This window comes from Neomonachus schauinslandi, chromosome 5 (genome assembly GCF_002201575.2).
Source record: "Neomonachus schauinslandi chromosome 5, ASM220157v2, whole genome shotgun sequence".
NCBI lineage: Eukaryota > Metazoa > Chordata > Mammalia > Carnivora > Phocidae > Neomonachus > Neomonachus schauinslandi.
In genome coordinates this window covers 93,978,075-93,990,106 of record NC_058407.1, presented here as the reverse complement: position 1 = coordinate 93,990,106, position 12,032 = coordinate 93,978,075, and the positions used below count along the sequence as shown (strand labels likewise).

General features: G+C 38.0%; 1 protein-coding gene across 1 annotated transcript; it reads left to right on the top strand.

Moving 5' to 3' along the window:
• The first annotated feature begins 352 nt into the window (after positions 1-352).
• Positions 353-7,972, top strand: CLEC1B (C-type lectin domain family 1 member B). The gene is made up of 6 exons (XM_021690492.1): positions 353-416; positions 1,045-1,143; positions 2,364-2,483; positions 2,652-2,803; positions 5,909-6,015; positions 7,828-7,972. The coding sequence occupies exons 1-6, from the start codon at positions 353-355 to the stop codon at positions 7,970-7,972; spliced, it is 687 nt and encodes a 228-aa protein (XP_021546167.1).
• Positions 7,973-12,032: the final 4,060 nt, after the last annotated feature.

Sequence of the window (12,032 nt, the reverse complement as noted above, 5' to 3'; positions counted from 1 at the left end):
GAACTTTTGTTCTTTGACAGGATATAATAAGGAGACATTCCTTCATTCAGAGTTGAAGATAAGAAAACAGGAAACAAATGCAATATCTACTCCTTTACTGCAAGTTATTATTTTTATATTTTTATGTTCAAGGTCCATGTATATCTGAACAGCTATGAAAGGGCCTCCTGGAAGAAAAGAAATCCAAAACACAGAAACAAAACAAAACAAAAAACATGTGCCCCAACACATATGGCTCCACCTTACCAGAGAGGGGAGGGTCACAGACTGGCAGGCACTGAAATCTATGCATGGACACGACATTTCTGCGAAGTCATTGAACCCTGAGCTCCCTTGCAGTCCGAGGGAAGCCATGCTGGACGAAGATGGATACATCACCTTAAATATTAAAAATCGAAAGCCAGCTCTCACCCCAGGTAAGAATACCCGGAGCCAGGGATTTGGAAGTTAATTATTGAAATAGGTCAACCCTACTTTCCTTTCTCTACTAGTGACAGCACATATAGTTTTATTTTATTTTCCTGATGATCTTCCTGCTCTATAGAATTCCAGTAATATCTACTTAGGCTCAGACAGACTTATTTAGAATATAAGCTACAAAAGATAAAAGCAGGAACATTATAATAAGGCTTATAATAAGGAAAAAATAATAATGCCGGACGGAATAGAAGCCAAGAGAATAAGAGGAAAGAATGTTTTACAACCTCATTTTCTAAGCTGTCAGCAAATGGGTATGATTCTTCAGTTGTTGCATATAAAAGCAATTATTTATGGGGGTGGGCACAAAACAAAACAAAGACACACAAAACCTTAACAGTTATATTTTGACTCAGAGAAAAGTCCGTTGGAAAAGGGTTGTACTTGCTACTGGGAATGGGAATGGGTTGTACTTGCTATTGATCACCAAAGGAACACCAGCAAGATCTGGCAATGAAGCTGTTTATAACACTCAGAAAGCCTTGAGAGGGCAGGGGACAGGGGTGATGCTGCCCCAAAGCTATGCCATACAGCCTGCCCCCTAACATCTGTATTCTATGTCTACAGTTGACCCTGCTTCCTCACCTGTGTGGCGTGTGATGGCTTTGATTCTGCTGATCTTGTGCATGGGGTTAGTTGTTGGGCTGGTGGCTCTGGGGATAATGTGTAAGTATTGATTCACTGCAAAAGATTTGTTCTGGGGAAAGCAATACCTAAGGGTCCTGGTGTATGCCACTAGGTTTGATTGTCACTATGTATCTTTGTTGCTACTTCAATCATTTTATACATGGCTGCCAATACATTCTCAATAAAGGAGAACTCTGACTTTTCCGTTCTGATTCAAATCGCTTTAATTAAAATTATTTTCAAGTTTTTAAACTGGTCTTTAAGATCGCCTAAGGTCTAGATCCACACTATCTTTTCATTTTTTTTCTCCCTATCCTGCATATCTTCAGTTCCAGCCAACATGGACTTTTCTCAGTTTCACAAATAAATCCTCTTTCCCTGACTGAAATTTCTGTCCATTGTATTCCCTCTTCCTAAAGTGCCCTCTTTCCCACTTTGTTTAATGAATGCATTTACTTTCACTCAGAAGCAATTCATATCCCACCTAATTTATATATTTTTTCTTTTTATAAATCTAAAAGCGCTCCAATGTCGCATTACCCCATGTAGCTGTTGCTTGTTTGTGTGCTTGTTTATTTGTTAGAATGTTTTGTTCACCATCTTTTATTCACCTGAATATCATATTTTGAACACAGCAAGAAATCAATATGTATTTTTTAAATAAATGGATATTTTGATATTACATGAAAAACAAAATAACAGAGGTCATTCACCTCTGAAATCTGCTTAGAAATCTGTATTCAAAGAAATATCAAAACAGGGGCGCCTGGGTGGCTCAGTCGTTAAGCGTCTGCCTTTGGCTCAGGTCATGATCCCGGGGTCCTGGGATCGAGCCCCGCATCGGGCTCCCTGCTCCGCGGGAAGCCTGCCTCTCCCTCTCCCTCTGCCCCGGCTTGTGTTCTCTCTCTCGCTGTGTCTCTCTGTCAAATAAATAAATAAAATCTTAAAAAAAAAAAAGAAATATCAAAACATTCGTTTTGGGCACGCAATTTGATCATGGCATTTTCTTATTTGTGATTGTCTCCTTCATATAGTTCACTTCTTCTTTTGGATAACCATCAGGTGTCAGTTTTGTGTAGTTCTTAAATTGTTCTTTATACACCCCTTTACCCAGACCCCTTTGCAGTACTCATTTACTCATGTGTTTCTAGTAAACACTTCACAGATTGACAATTCTACCGAAATTAAAGTTCATTGAAAGGTCTCTGCATCACCCTTATGATCCTGATTACAAATTATTATCTAATTTTTACATCTAGCCGTCACAGAGCAAAATTACCAACAAGTGGAGAATAATAATGTCTCAGGAACTCTGCACCAAGTAGCAAAGAAGTTCTGCCAATATTTAATAAAACAATTGGAACAAAAGAGCAGTGTCAGTAAGTATGGTTTTGTAACCTCTTCATCTCCGCACGCCCCCCCCCCCCCGCCCCGGAGTATTTCTGTGATGTTATCTGTAGGGAATCTGGAGATCTGCAGAAAACACTGAATATGGGGGAAAAGCGAAAGTAAAGAGTATGGATTCCTATTCTTGGTTTCACCTTAAGGCCATAAATGCAGCCCATGTGACAGAAACTGGAGATATTATGGAGATAGTTGCTATGGATTCTTCAGGCGCAACTTGACGTGGGAAGAGAGTAAGCAGTTCTGTATTAACATGAACGCTACTTTGCTGAAGATCTCAAGCCAGAACGTTCTGGTAAGGAGATTCCTATGTCAAATATTTTGGAGTCCTAAGAAGAATCCTAAGTGAAACATTTGACTTTAAAATCTATATCTATATTTCTCATGTCTTCCAGTCTGTGCTAATCTGAGAACCTTATCAAGCCCAGTAGAAATGACCACATTTAAGAATTTCTTAGAAAGGGGTAAAATGAGCTAATGAGACTGAGAGTTCTGGCGTTACCTCTGTGACAAGTCATTTCACTTTTCTCAGCTTCCTTGGTTGCATTTACTAATCCATAAAAGAATCTGAAAGTATAAAGAAACTCAATATCATTGTAAAATATAAAAAGCAGTGCCACCCCAATATTACATGAATCCTCAGTTCCTGCTAAATTGTTGAACGATTGAACTCGAACAAACCATGATGCAGACTTTACCTTTTCATAGGCTCTTCCATAGTTTTGGGAACAATCTCATTTGTGAAACACACAGGATTTCAGTTGAAATTTTTCTACTAAACGTCTCCTCTTCCAGATTTTTCTCTTTGACAGCTTCTAACAAAGGCTTTATTTTGAAGCAAAATATGTTCACATCCACTCATGCGCTCTCCCTTTATTATTTAATGTAGCTTTTCTCTTTTTTTTTTGTGAATCCTGGGAGCAAACCAGAAACCAAGCCTTGGAGTCTCCCTTCTGCCAAATGACGGATTTATTAAGACATTTTTTGAAAGGCAGAAATTCTCTATGGTGTTTAACCTACAATTTCCAATATGGTAATTATTCACATTCTGTATATTAAAAATGAAAGCAAGGGGCGCCTGGGTGGCTCAGTCATTAAGCATCTGCCTTTGGCTCAGGTCATGATCCCAGGGTCCTGGGATCGAGCCCTGCATTGGGCTCCCTGCTCCGCGGGAAGCCTGCTTCTCCCTCTCCCATTCCTCCTGCTTGTGTTCCCTCTCTTGCTGTGTCTCTCTTTGTCAAATAAATAAATAAAATCTTTAAAAAAAATTAAAAAAAAAACAAACCGGAGATCTGGATTTGGGCTGTGTGCAGAGATTAAACCGAACTCAAATAGTCAAGCCAGTCATATTCTACAGAACTGCTGTAACTGATCAGCAAAACTGACTTATATTTTCCTGAGCTGAAGTCCACAGTAATGGGCCAGACATGAGGAGATCATTCCAGTGACACTCAAGATCATTTGTTGCCTTGTTACTATCCTCTAACTCTCTTTGTGGACTCAAACTAATAGAGAAGATATTCAGGTAAGTAAATTATCTTTCTTTCCAATCAGGCAATATAAGAGAGTGTCCTAAAATCTCAACTTCAATAACAAGAGATTAATTGGAGACATACAAACATGTCTTGAATCTTGCACTGATGCCAGGTTGGAGGTTTATAAATGAAAGAAATAATGTCATTTTTGAGAAACAAAGAATAGTTGAATTTCAGACAGAATATATTTCCTATAGTGAGGTATATAATGTGGATGTATTTTAAAGAATAGAACAGGAGTTAACAGAAAGGTGAGGGGTAGCTCAAGCTTTAAAAAATAAGCAGTCAGGGTGCTTGGGTGGCTCAGTCAGTTAAGCATCTAACTCTTGGTTTCGGCTCAAGTTGTGATCTCAGGGTCTTGGGATTGAGCCCCATGTTGGGCTTCATGCTCAGAGGGGAGTCTTCTTCTTCTTCTTCTTTTTTTTTTTTTTAAAGATTTTATTTATTTTTTTGACAGGGAGAGACACAGTAAGAGAGGGAACACAAGCGGGGGTAGTGAGAGAAGGAGAAACAGGCTTCCGGCAGAGCAGGGAGCCCGATGCGGGGCTCAATCCCAGGACCCTGGGATCATGACCTGAGCTGAAGGCAGACGCTTAATGACTGTGCCACCCAGATGCCCCTCAGAGGGGAGTCTTCTTGAGATTCTTTCCCTCTGCCCCGCACACCACCCCCCCACCGTGCACATGCTCTCTCTCTGAATCTAAAATAGATAAATCTTTAAAAATATCAGTAAGTGTCTGCTTTTAGCTCAGGTCATGACCCCAGTGTCCTGGCGTCAAGCTCCACGTCGGGCTCCCTGCTCATGAGGAGTTGGCTTCTCCTTCTTCCTGTGTCCCTCCCCCCTGCTCATGCTCTGTCTCACTCGCTCTCTCTCTCTCTCATATAAATAAATAAAATCTTTAAAAAATAATAATAAATAAGCAGTCAAAAGTGACTTTCACACAGTATCTCTTATGGAACGCCATTCTGTGTCTCACTTCTGTTAAGAAGCTTGAGTCATTTCTTATTTGCTAAGAATGCATTCTCACCTACCTCTTTTTCTGGGAGGTATGAGAGTACATGAATATTTGACTCTTTTTAATTTTGTTACCCATGGATCGACTGATTGATTGATTGATTGACTGATTGACTTATCCATTAATTTGACAAAGATGAACTGGAACTATTTCAGAATCTGAACCTATGAAGTTAATAAAACAGAAGTCTTTAACCTCAGGGAGCTTATGTTCTAGTTGGAGCAGGAGGCAATAAACAAAACAAATAAGTATAGTGTATCATACAGTAAATAGTGACAATTCCTAAGTAGAAAAAGGCAAATTAGAAAAAACAAATGCTGTTTGTAATCCCTTTGAGAAAGATATCATATAATTCCTTTTACTCAGTCAACTAAAACAAATTAATACTTCCAGTGTAAACATTGTAGGCTACTACAAAACTAAGCTAAGCAATGAAACCAAAGCAAGTGGAAGTTAAATGTAGGGAATGAAAACGTTTCACCAACAATGTATTTCTTTTTTTTTTTTATTTTCCTTCTCTAGTTGTTTACCATTATCTTATTTAAGAGCCATATTTGGTACTCTATTTGAAACTCTAGTCTTCAATCGATGGAAGATAAACGTGTAGAAAGGTTAGAATATCCGCCTTCTGTGAACATTTTTTTCCCTGTATTCTACAAGTAATTTTTTTTATTCTAAAACAAGTGAACTTGGCGCAATTCTAAATATCAAATATGATTAGTTAACATTAACGTAGACATACAATCTAACTTGTTGTTGTTCAGGATCTTATCATGAAACTTTGTCTTTACATCATTACAAGAATTGTGGAAGCAGGTTGACCATTATATTTATCTGTGTTTGCAATAGGAATACATGAAGTCTAGGACTGGATTAATGCGTTGGGTTGGATTGTCCCGCAAGAACCCTAATGAAGTCTGGATGTGGGAAGATGGCTCTGTGCCCTCCAAAAATGTGTAAGTTAATGGACATTCAGAATACAAGGCACAGCTAGCAAATTTTATTCTTGAGATCCTCTACCCTCTTGAAGGCACACTACTTAAAAGTTGAGAGGTGGCTCGATGACCTACTGTGTGCTATAGAAACAGCAGCACACTCACTGACACCCTACTCCTAATAAGACAATTCTACTTTACTTACTTTCCCATTCCTCTGTTCTTTATCTAAGTCACAATCCACCTCTATTCCTAATATTTTTCTCCATTCATTTCTACCCTCAAATTTACCATTAGAACGTGTGTGTGTGTGCGCGCGTGTGTGCGTGCGTGTGTTGCTTGATCTGATCCTCTTCACATTTTTCTAGAACAAAATGATCATTCTTGTTATTTTATGGTTGAAAGTGATTACTTTGAGGATTCTTTTGGCTTTTCAGTATCATTTTACCTACTCTTCCTCCCTAGGGGTCTCCAAGAATCAGGCACACCATCATTCACAAGGTGTTTCTAATGTTCGTATCATAAGGCTCCATCCTTGTACAGACAATCCAGGCAAAGGAGGCATTTTTTTAATGTGGCTTTCCAATCTCCAATCTAAAGACCTTTGCCCATCTTGTATATCAAAACTGTAAGGTCTCTCCAATTAAAATTAAAACTGATAACCACAACCTGTACAACCTGATCGTTACTTAAAATTTCAATTCATTTATTCAACAGATACTAAGTATTTACTATGGGTAAATACTATGCGCAAAGGATACTGCAAGTACAAGCAGACTTCTTCATAGATCTTGAGCTTTATGTCCTATCATTTCCTGCCTCATTCACAATATTGCAGGCCAACTGGTGAACCCTCTGTGCTTTCAACAAATTAAACTTGTTTTGTTGTCTTAGGGCTTTTGTACTTAACTGTTTTCTTCTAGACTGTTCCACTTCCAGAACTCCATGGTGGGCTCCCCCTTGTGACTCATGTGTCTTTTAAACATCCCTTCCTCAATGAGGTTGACTTTAATTACCCAAACTAAATTAGCTTCCTTCCACACACCCCCACTCGAGTCCATTATCACGCCATTTCTTTTCTTCGTAACTCTTACCACTCTCTGAAATTTTCTATTTGTTGGCTTCTTACCAATATCCTCTTACTATAATGTAAGTTCCCCAGTAGAAGAGACCGTGTCCCTGTTTACTCTATCAATATCAGCACACAAAACAACTTTGGCACATAGTAGGTATCCCATAGATATTTGGCGAATAAATTAGATCTATACATTTTTGTCCTCTTGTCATAAGCAATGCAGCGGGAAATATAGACAAGTTAACAGGCAATTACAATAGAGTGTGCTGCCTTATTTCTGCTACCCTACAACATAAATCCTCATTTCAAAAATATTTAATCAACTTTCTTTTCCTTGAGCTCCTTCCCACTCTGTACAGCTACTTGCCCTACAGGGCTCTCCCATCTCCTCTCTGTTTATCTAAATCCTACCCTTCTTTCAAGACAGAACTAAAGTGTGATCTTCTATGAAAAGATGAAAAGATAAAGCCTTTCCCATCATTTTCAAGATCCCATCCATCTCTTTCTCTGGGCTCCTGTTGTGCTCCTGCTCACTTGTTCCTTAATCAATGCTGTACTAAATTGCTATTGAGTTACTCAGCTGTACATACTTAATACTCCCAAGCAGATGGAAAATTTCTCAATGATCTGAATGTTGTTTTTTACTTTTATCCCCATACTTTTTGTTTCCATTTTGTGAGACAAAATACTTTCATGCAGAGTTTGTTGACTGCTTATATAGCTTTTGAAGGAACTCATTCTACCTTTTCCATTCACAGGTTTCAGGTTTCTGGAAATGAAAGAGAAAATATGAACTGTGCTTATTTTTATGATGGGAAAATTTACCCGACCTTCTGTAAGAACAAACATCATTTGACATGTGAGAGTAAGGCAGGCATGGTGAATGTGGACACACTACTTTAATGCAAAGAGATGAGCAGGATGTCACAGACAAGTGCTTGATTATACAAGGAAAGATCTGGATGAAGTACTCACTAGCCATAAAATTGCTTATTATTCCCTTTATTCCCATTGGAGTCATCTTTACCTCATCTTTTCTACCAATATCACCTCATCCTTTCTTTGTATATCCCTTTATACTAAGGGATGATTTCACCCCTTCTTTATACATCCAGAATCCTGTCTGTGAGTTGATCATTTGTTCTCAATTGTTCCGTTTCCATGGATTTTCTTTCTTCTTGTCTTCATTCCTGATTATCTCAGCATGGTATGATTCACCACATCTTCGGACATAAACATATACACTTTAAATTGAAATAAGAAAGGTTAGGAGTTAATAGACTCAAGTTGTGCAAAATATCTAAGTCTGAAAGACAGCATAAGGTAGTGGAAAGAATACTAAACCTGGAATCAGTAGAATAATCTAGATGGTGTGATTCCTTAATTAACATACAACCGTGGACCAACTAGTCATGTAGCTTCTTTACCATTCATTTTCTCATATTTCAAATAGAATAACACCCATTACTTCACAGCTGTACAACCTAACAAAACATGGGCGTAGTAGCTATGTCAGAAATTCCATAAAGGCCAACGTCATGGCTTTCCCATTTGCTGTTGTATGCCTGGCACCAAGCATGGTTCCTGGCTCACTGGAAACAGTGAGCTTTTCATTATGTTGCTTTTCATTATGTGAGAAACACCACAATCTGTAAAACACTACACAATTATAATTTGGATTCCAGGTCCACCTTTGGTCAGATTCTACAGCAAGGGAATTAAAGTTTCCTTCTGGGGAAGGAAAATGAAATTTCTGTGCAAGGAACTTGATAGTGTTTGAAAATAAGAAAATACTTCTTAAGAAGGCCTATAGGCAAGTAGACAAAACAGCAAGTACAAATGTTTTATCTTTTCCTGACAGTTCTATGTTTGGTTTTTGCTGAGTAACTCATGAAGTATTTATGGATATGTGGCGAGGCAGCCTTTCACAGGATAACAGGCAAAAATTGCATTTCTTTCCTACAGCTTTCCTGAAGCTGCTTTTTCTTCTTACATTGGTAGTAACAAAATTTATGAATATGATTCTCAAACATCTCAACTGAGATGTTTGTTAAAACATGCAGATGCTCAAGCACAAATACTCAAGGTTCTCAGTTGGAAGGCTGAGGAGACACTGAGACCTGGGCTTTTAATAAGCTCTCCTACTTGATTCTGATCAAGTACTTTTTAATACATTTTGAGAAAAATTACATTGAAACTTACTCCCTATGTGGCTTTTGCTAAGTTACTCTGTTTCCTCATTTATGAAGTGGGCTTAATATTATTATTTTACTCATAGGTAATAGCGAGGATCATTTAATATAATATATAAAGCATTGACCAGAGCATCAAGCATGTAATAAATAATAAATATGTATTATTTTATACCTTTGAGCACTAATACTCAAAGACACTTGAATCATTGTCTTGTTTTAGACTATCAGTAAACAAGCAGATTTTGGGGGACTGAGGAAAAATAACACAGATACCTCAAATTCTGCTTCTACTTCAAATGTCTTGAGATCTTGGCTTTTGGGGGATAGTACATTACTTTACTGTTTTTTTTACTTGTTGATTTAGAGAAATGGAATAGGAAATAATAATTCAGAAAATCATCCAAAAAACAACCAACCATGTCTCTGGACTTCAGTGTTTTATTACCCACAAATGGAAAAACATTTATTTATATATTACTATATGGCACAAGTAAATTTCAAAGAATAATATCTTAGTTTGTGACAAAAATGCAATTAAAAAATGTAAACCAACCAACTGTGCCTACAAAGATTCTTTTTTCTGGTACTCATATCAAAATCATCTTACACATGACATCAGAATAGCACAAATTTTAGTAGCACACGCTCCATGATCAGACCACCTAGTTTCAAATACTAACTCTTCCATTTACTACGCAAGTGAACTTCGGTAAATAATTTGTCTTCTCTGTGCTTCAATGTACAATTAAGTTACAATGTACTCATAACAGTGCTTATTTCACAGAGCTGTTTTGAGAATCAAAGTAATTCATGTAAAAACCCTTTGAAACAGTACTTGGAATGTAATGAATAATAAGTAACATGTAGTATGATATAAAACATCAAAAGCAAAGCAAGTAACAATAGTCCCTTATTGGAAGAGCCCAATGTTTCCCCCAAAGAAATTTATCAGAGAATATATGGTATTAGAGAAAACTGGATCTTTCTGAGCTTGATATTTAGCACTGATAAAATTTGAGAGCACCTGGAAATTGATGACAACTCATTAAATTTCTGTTCCTGTGCTCCCAACATTAGTCTTAATGCCTATTTGGTATGCTTATGGTTTCTTCCTCTTTTTCTCCTCAAGGTAGAAATCATTACATAATGAAGGCTGCAGAGAGTTAAGTCACTTTATTTTTCAGGTCAGAATCTCAGGTCACATGAAAATCATTTGAAATATTTGGAGAATTTGCTGGATATTCTCCGTTTACCTCTTGAGATCCTCTCAACCCCACCCTGTGCCTTGTGAGGCAGAACTCAAGTGAACAGCACTGTTTGGGGCAACTTTCCTCTGGCTTCCAGTTAATTTAGCTATTGAGAAGTACTTGCAGTAATCAGAGGGTCAAAGGGTGAAAGGAGAGAGTGGTCAGGGTACTCCTCATTCCCTTGGCTCTCTCCCTACCATGCCATGTTTGGCAAAGGCTGCATGTTCCCTACCTTAGGCCATGGCCCCTATCAGATACCCACCCCTTAACTCCTCAGGCGTAGGGGTGATGACATCGTGGCAGCGCATAATTCACCACCTCTTTTTGTTCCAATTAATCTTTCCCCAAACTTTATAAATAGTGTCTTTTTTCAATGCCCTGAGATTACTCCTTGAGTATGTCATTTGTTTTTCTTTGCTATAGAGATCAATGATTGATTCAGGGAGATACTGAAACAAAAGAGAACATTGCAATTTTGCAGATTGTTGAGATTTGCAAACTATAGATTACCAAGACACGACCTTTGGCCATAAGGACAAATGGCCAATATGTGAATGATGATTAAAATATCAAGTTTCTTAATGCGATAGTCACAGGATGTGGCAGAAATGGCCGTCTAGCCACGAAATAATTTATGCTTCTCATTTAGAGTAAAGTTGTCATCAAAAGTTTGCTAACCAGGCAAAAATTACATTTATCAAGCCCAGCCTCTTAGATCCAAACAAGGGCGTTACATTAATGGATGTGGACGTGACACATGTTACTTCTAGGTTATGGCTTTCAAGAGGCCGATGTGGATTTGCCATCTTCTCTTTTCCTTTCTAAGGGACTCCAATGTCTCACAAGATAGAAGGAGCTTGGGTCCCACTTGGAGGAAATCTCTCCACTAACCAGGATTACTGGAGCTAAATTGTTATGTGAGCAAGAAATAATCTTTATTGTGTTAAACAACTGATTTTTTTTGAGACTTACTTGTCACAGAAACTACATTACCTTAACTAATACAGTGGGAAAATTTATTTTAGGGATGAAATCCCTTCCTAGGAGCTTTTTTGTTTAAGGATACACAGTGATCTACAGCTCCTTCACCGTGGCTTGTCCGATGTGAGCTAACCTCAGGTCTTTGCTGTCTAAGTCGTCCACATGCTTCATGCCCTGTACCAAAATATAAGTGCATTGTTTGTCTATTCTTTTTATCTTGATAATAACCCAGTGCTATCACCTTCAATATCTGCTGGACTTCAGAACCCAGAGCAATAACCTATTTTACTTTAGGCCATTTCAAGTTCAGTTTCTTTTCTCGTTTCCTTCTTTAACAAGTTGTACATTGGCTTAAACTTCATAAACTTCTACTTTCTAGATGAAGATGCATCTATTGTATCCCTTAAACCCAAACATAGCTTCTCACTGGTGTGAGAAGTAGCCAATTTCAGTTCTTTCACGAACCTGCTCCTACCACAAGAAGAGGTATTTGTCTTAGCTTCTCATGTGGACTGCCTTAGCTATCACAGCATCTCAGAC

What these genes read in the sequence shown, in the direction of transcription:
- CLEC1B (XM_021690492.1), top strand. Translation starts at nt 353, where the DNA reads ATGCTGGACGAAGATGGATACATCACCTTAAATATTAAAAATCGAAAG. An exon ending in GGAACAAAAGAGCAGTGTCA is followed by an intron (nt 2,484 to 2,651) that starts GTAAGTATGGTT and finishes TTTCACCTTAAG; the next exon opens with GCCATAAATGCAGCCCATGT. An exon ending in TCTCAAGCCAGAACGTTCTG is followed by an intron (nt 2,804 to 5,908) that starts GTAAGGAGATTC and finishes TGTTTGCAATAG; the next exon opens with GAATACATGAAGTCTAGGAC.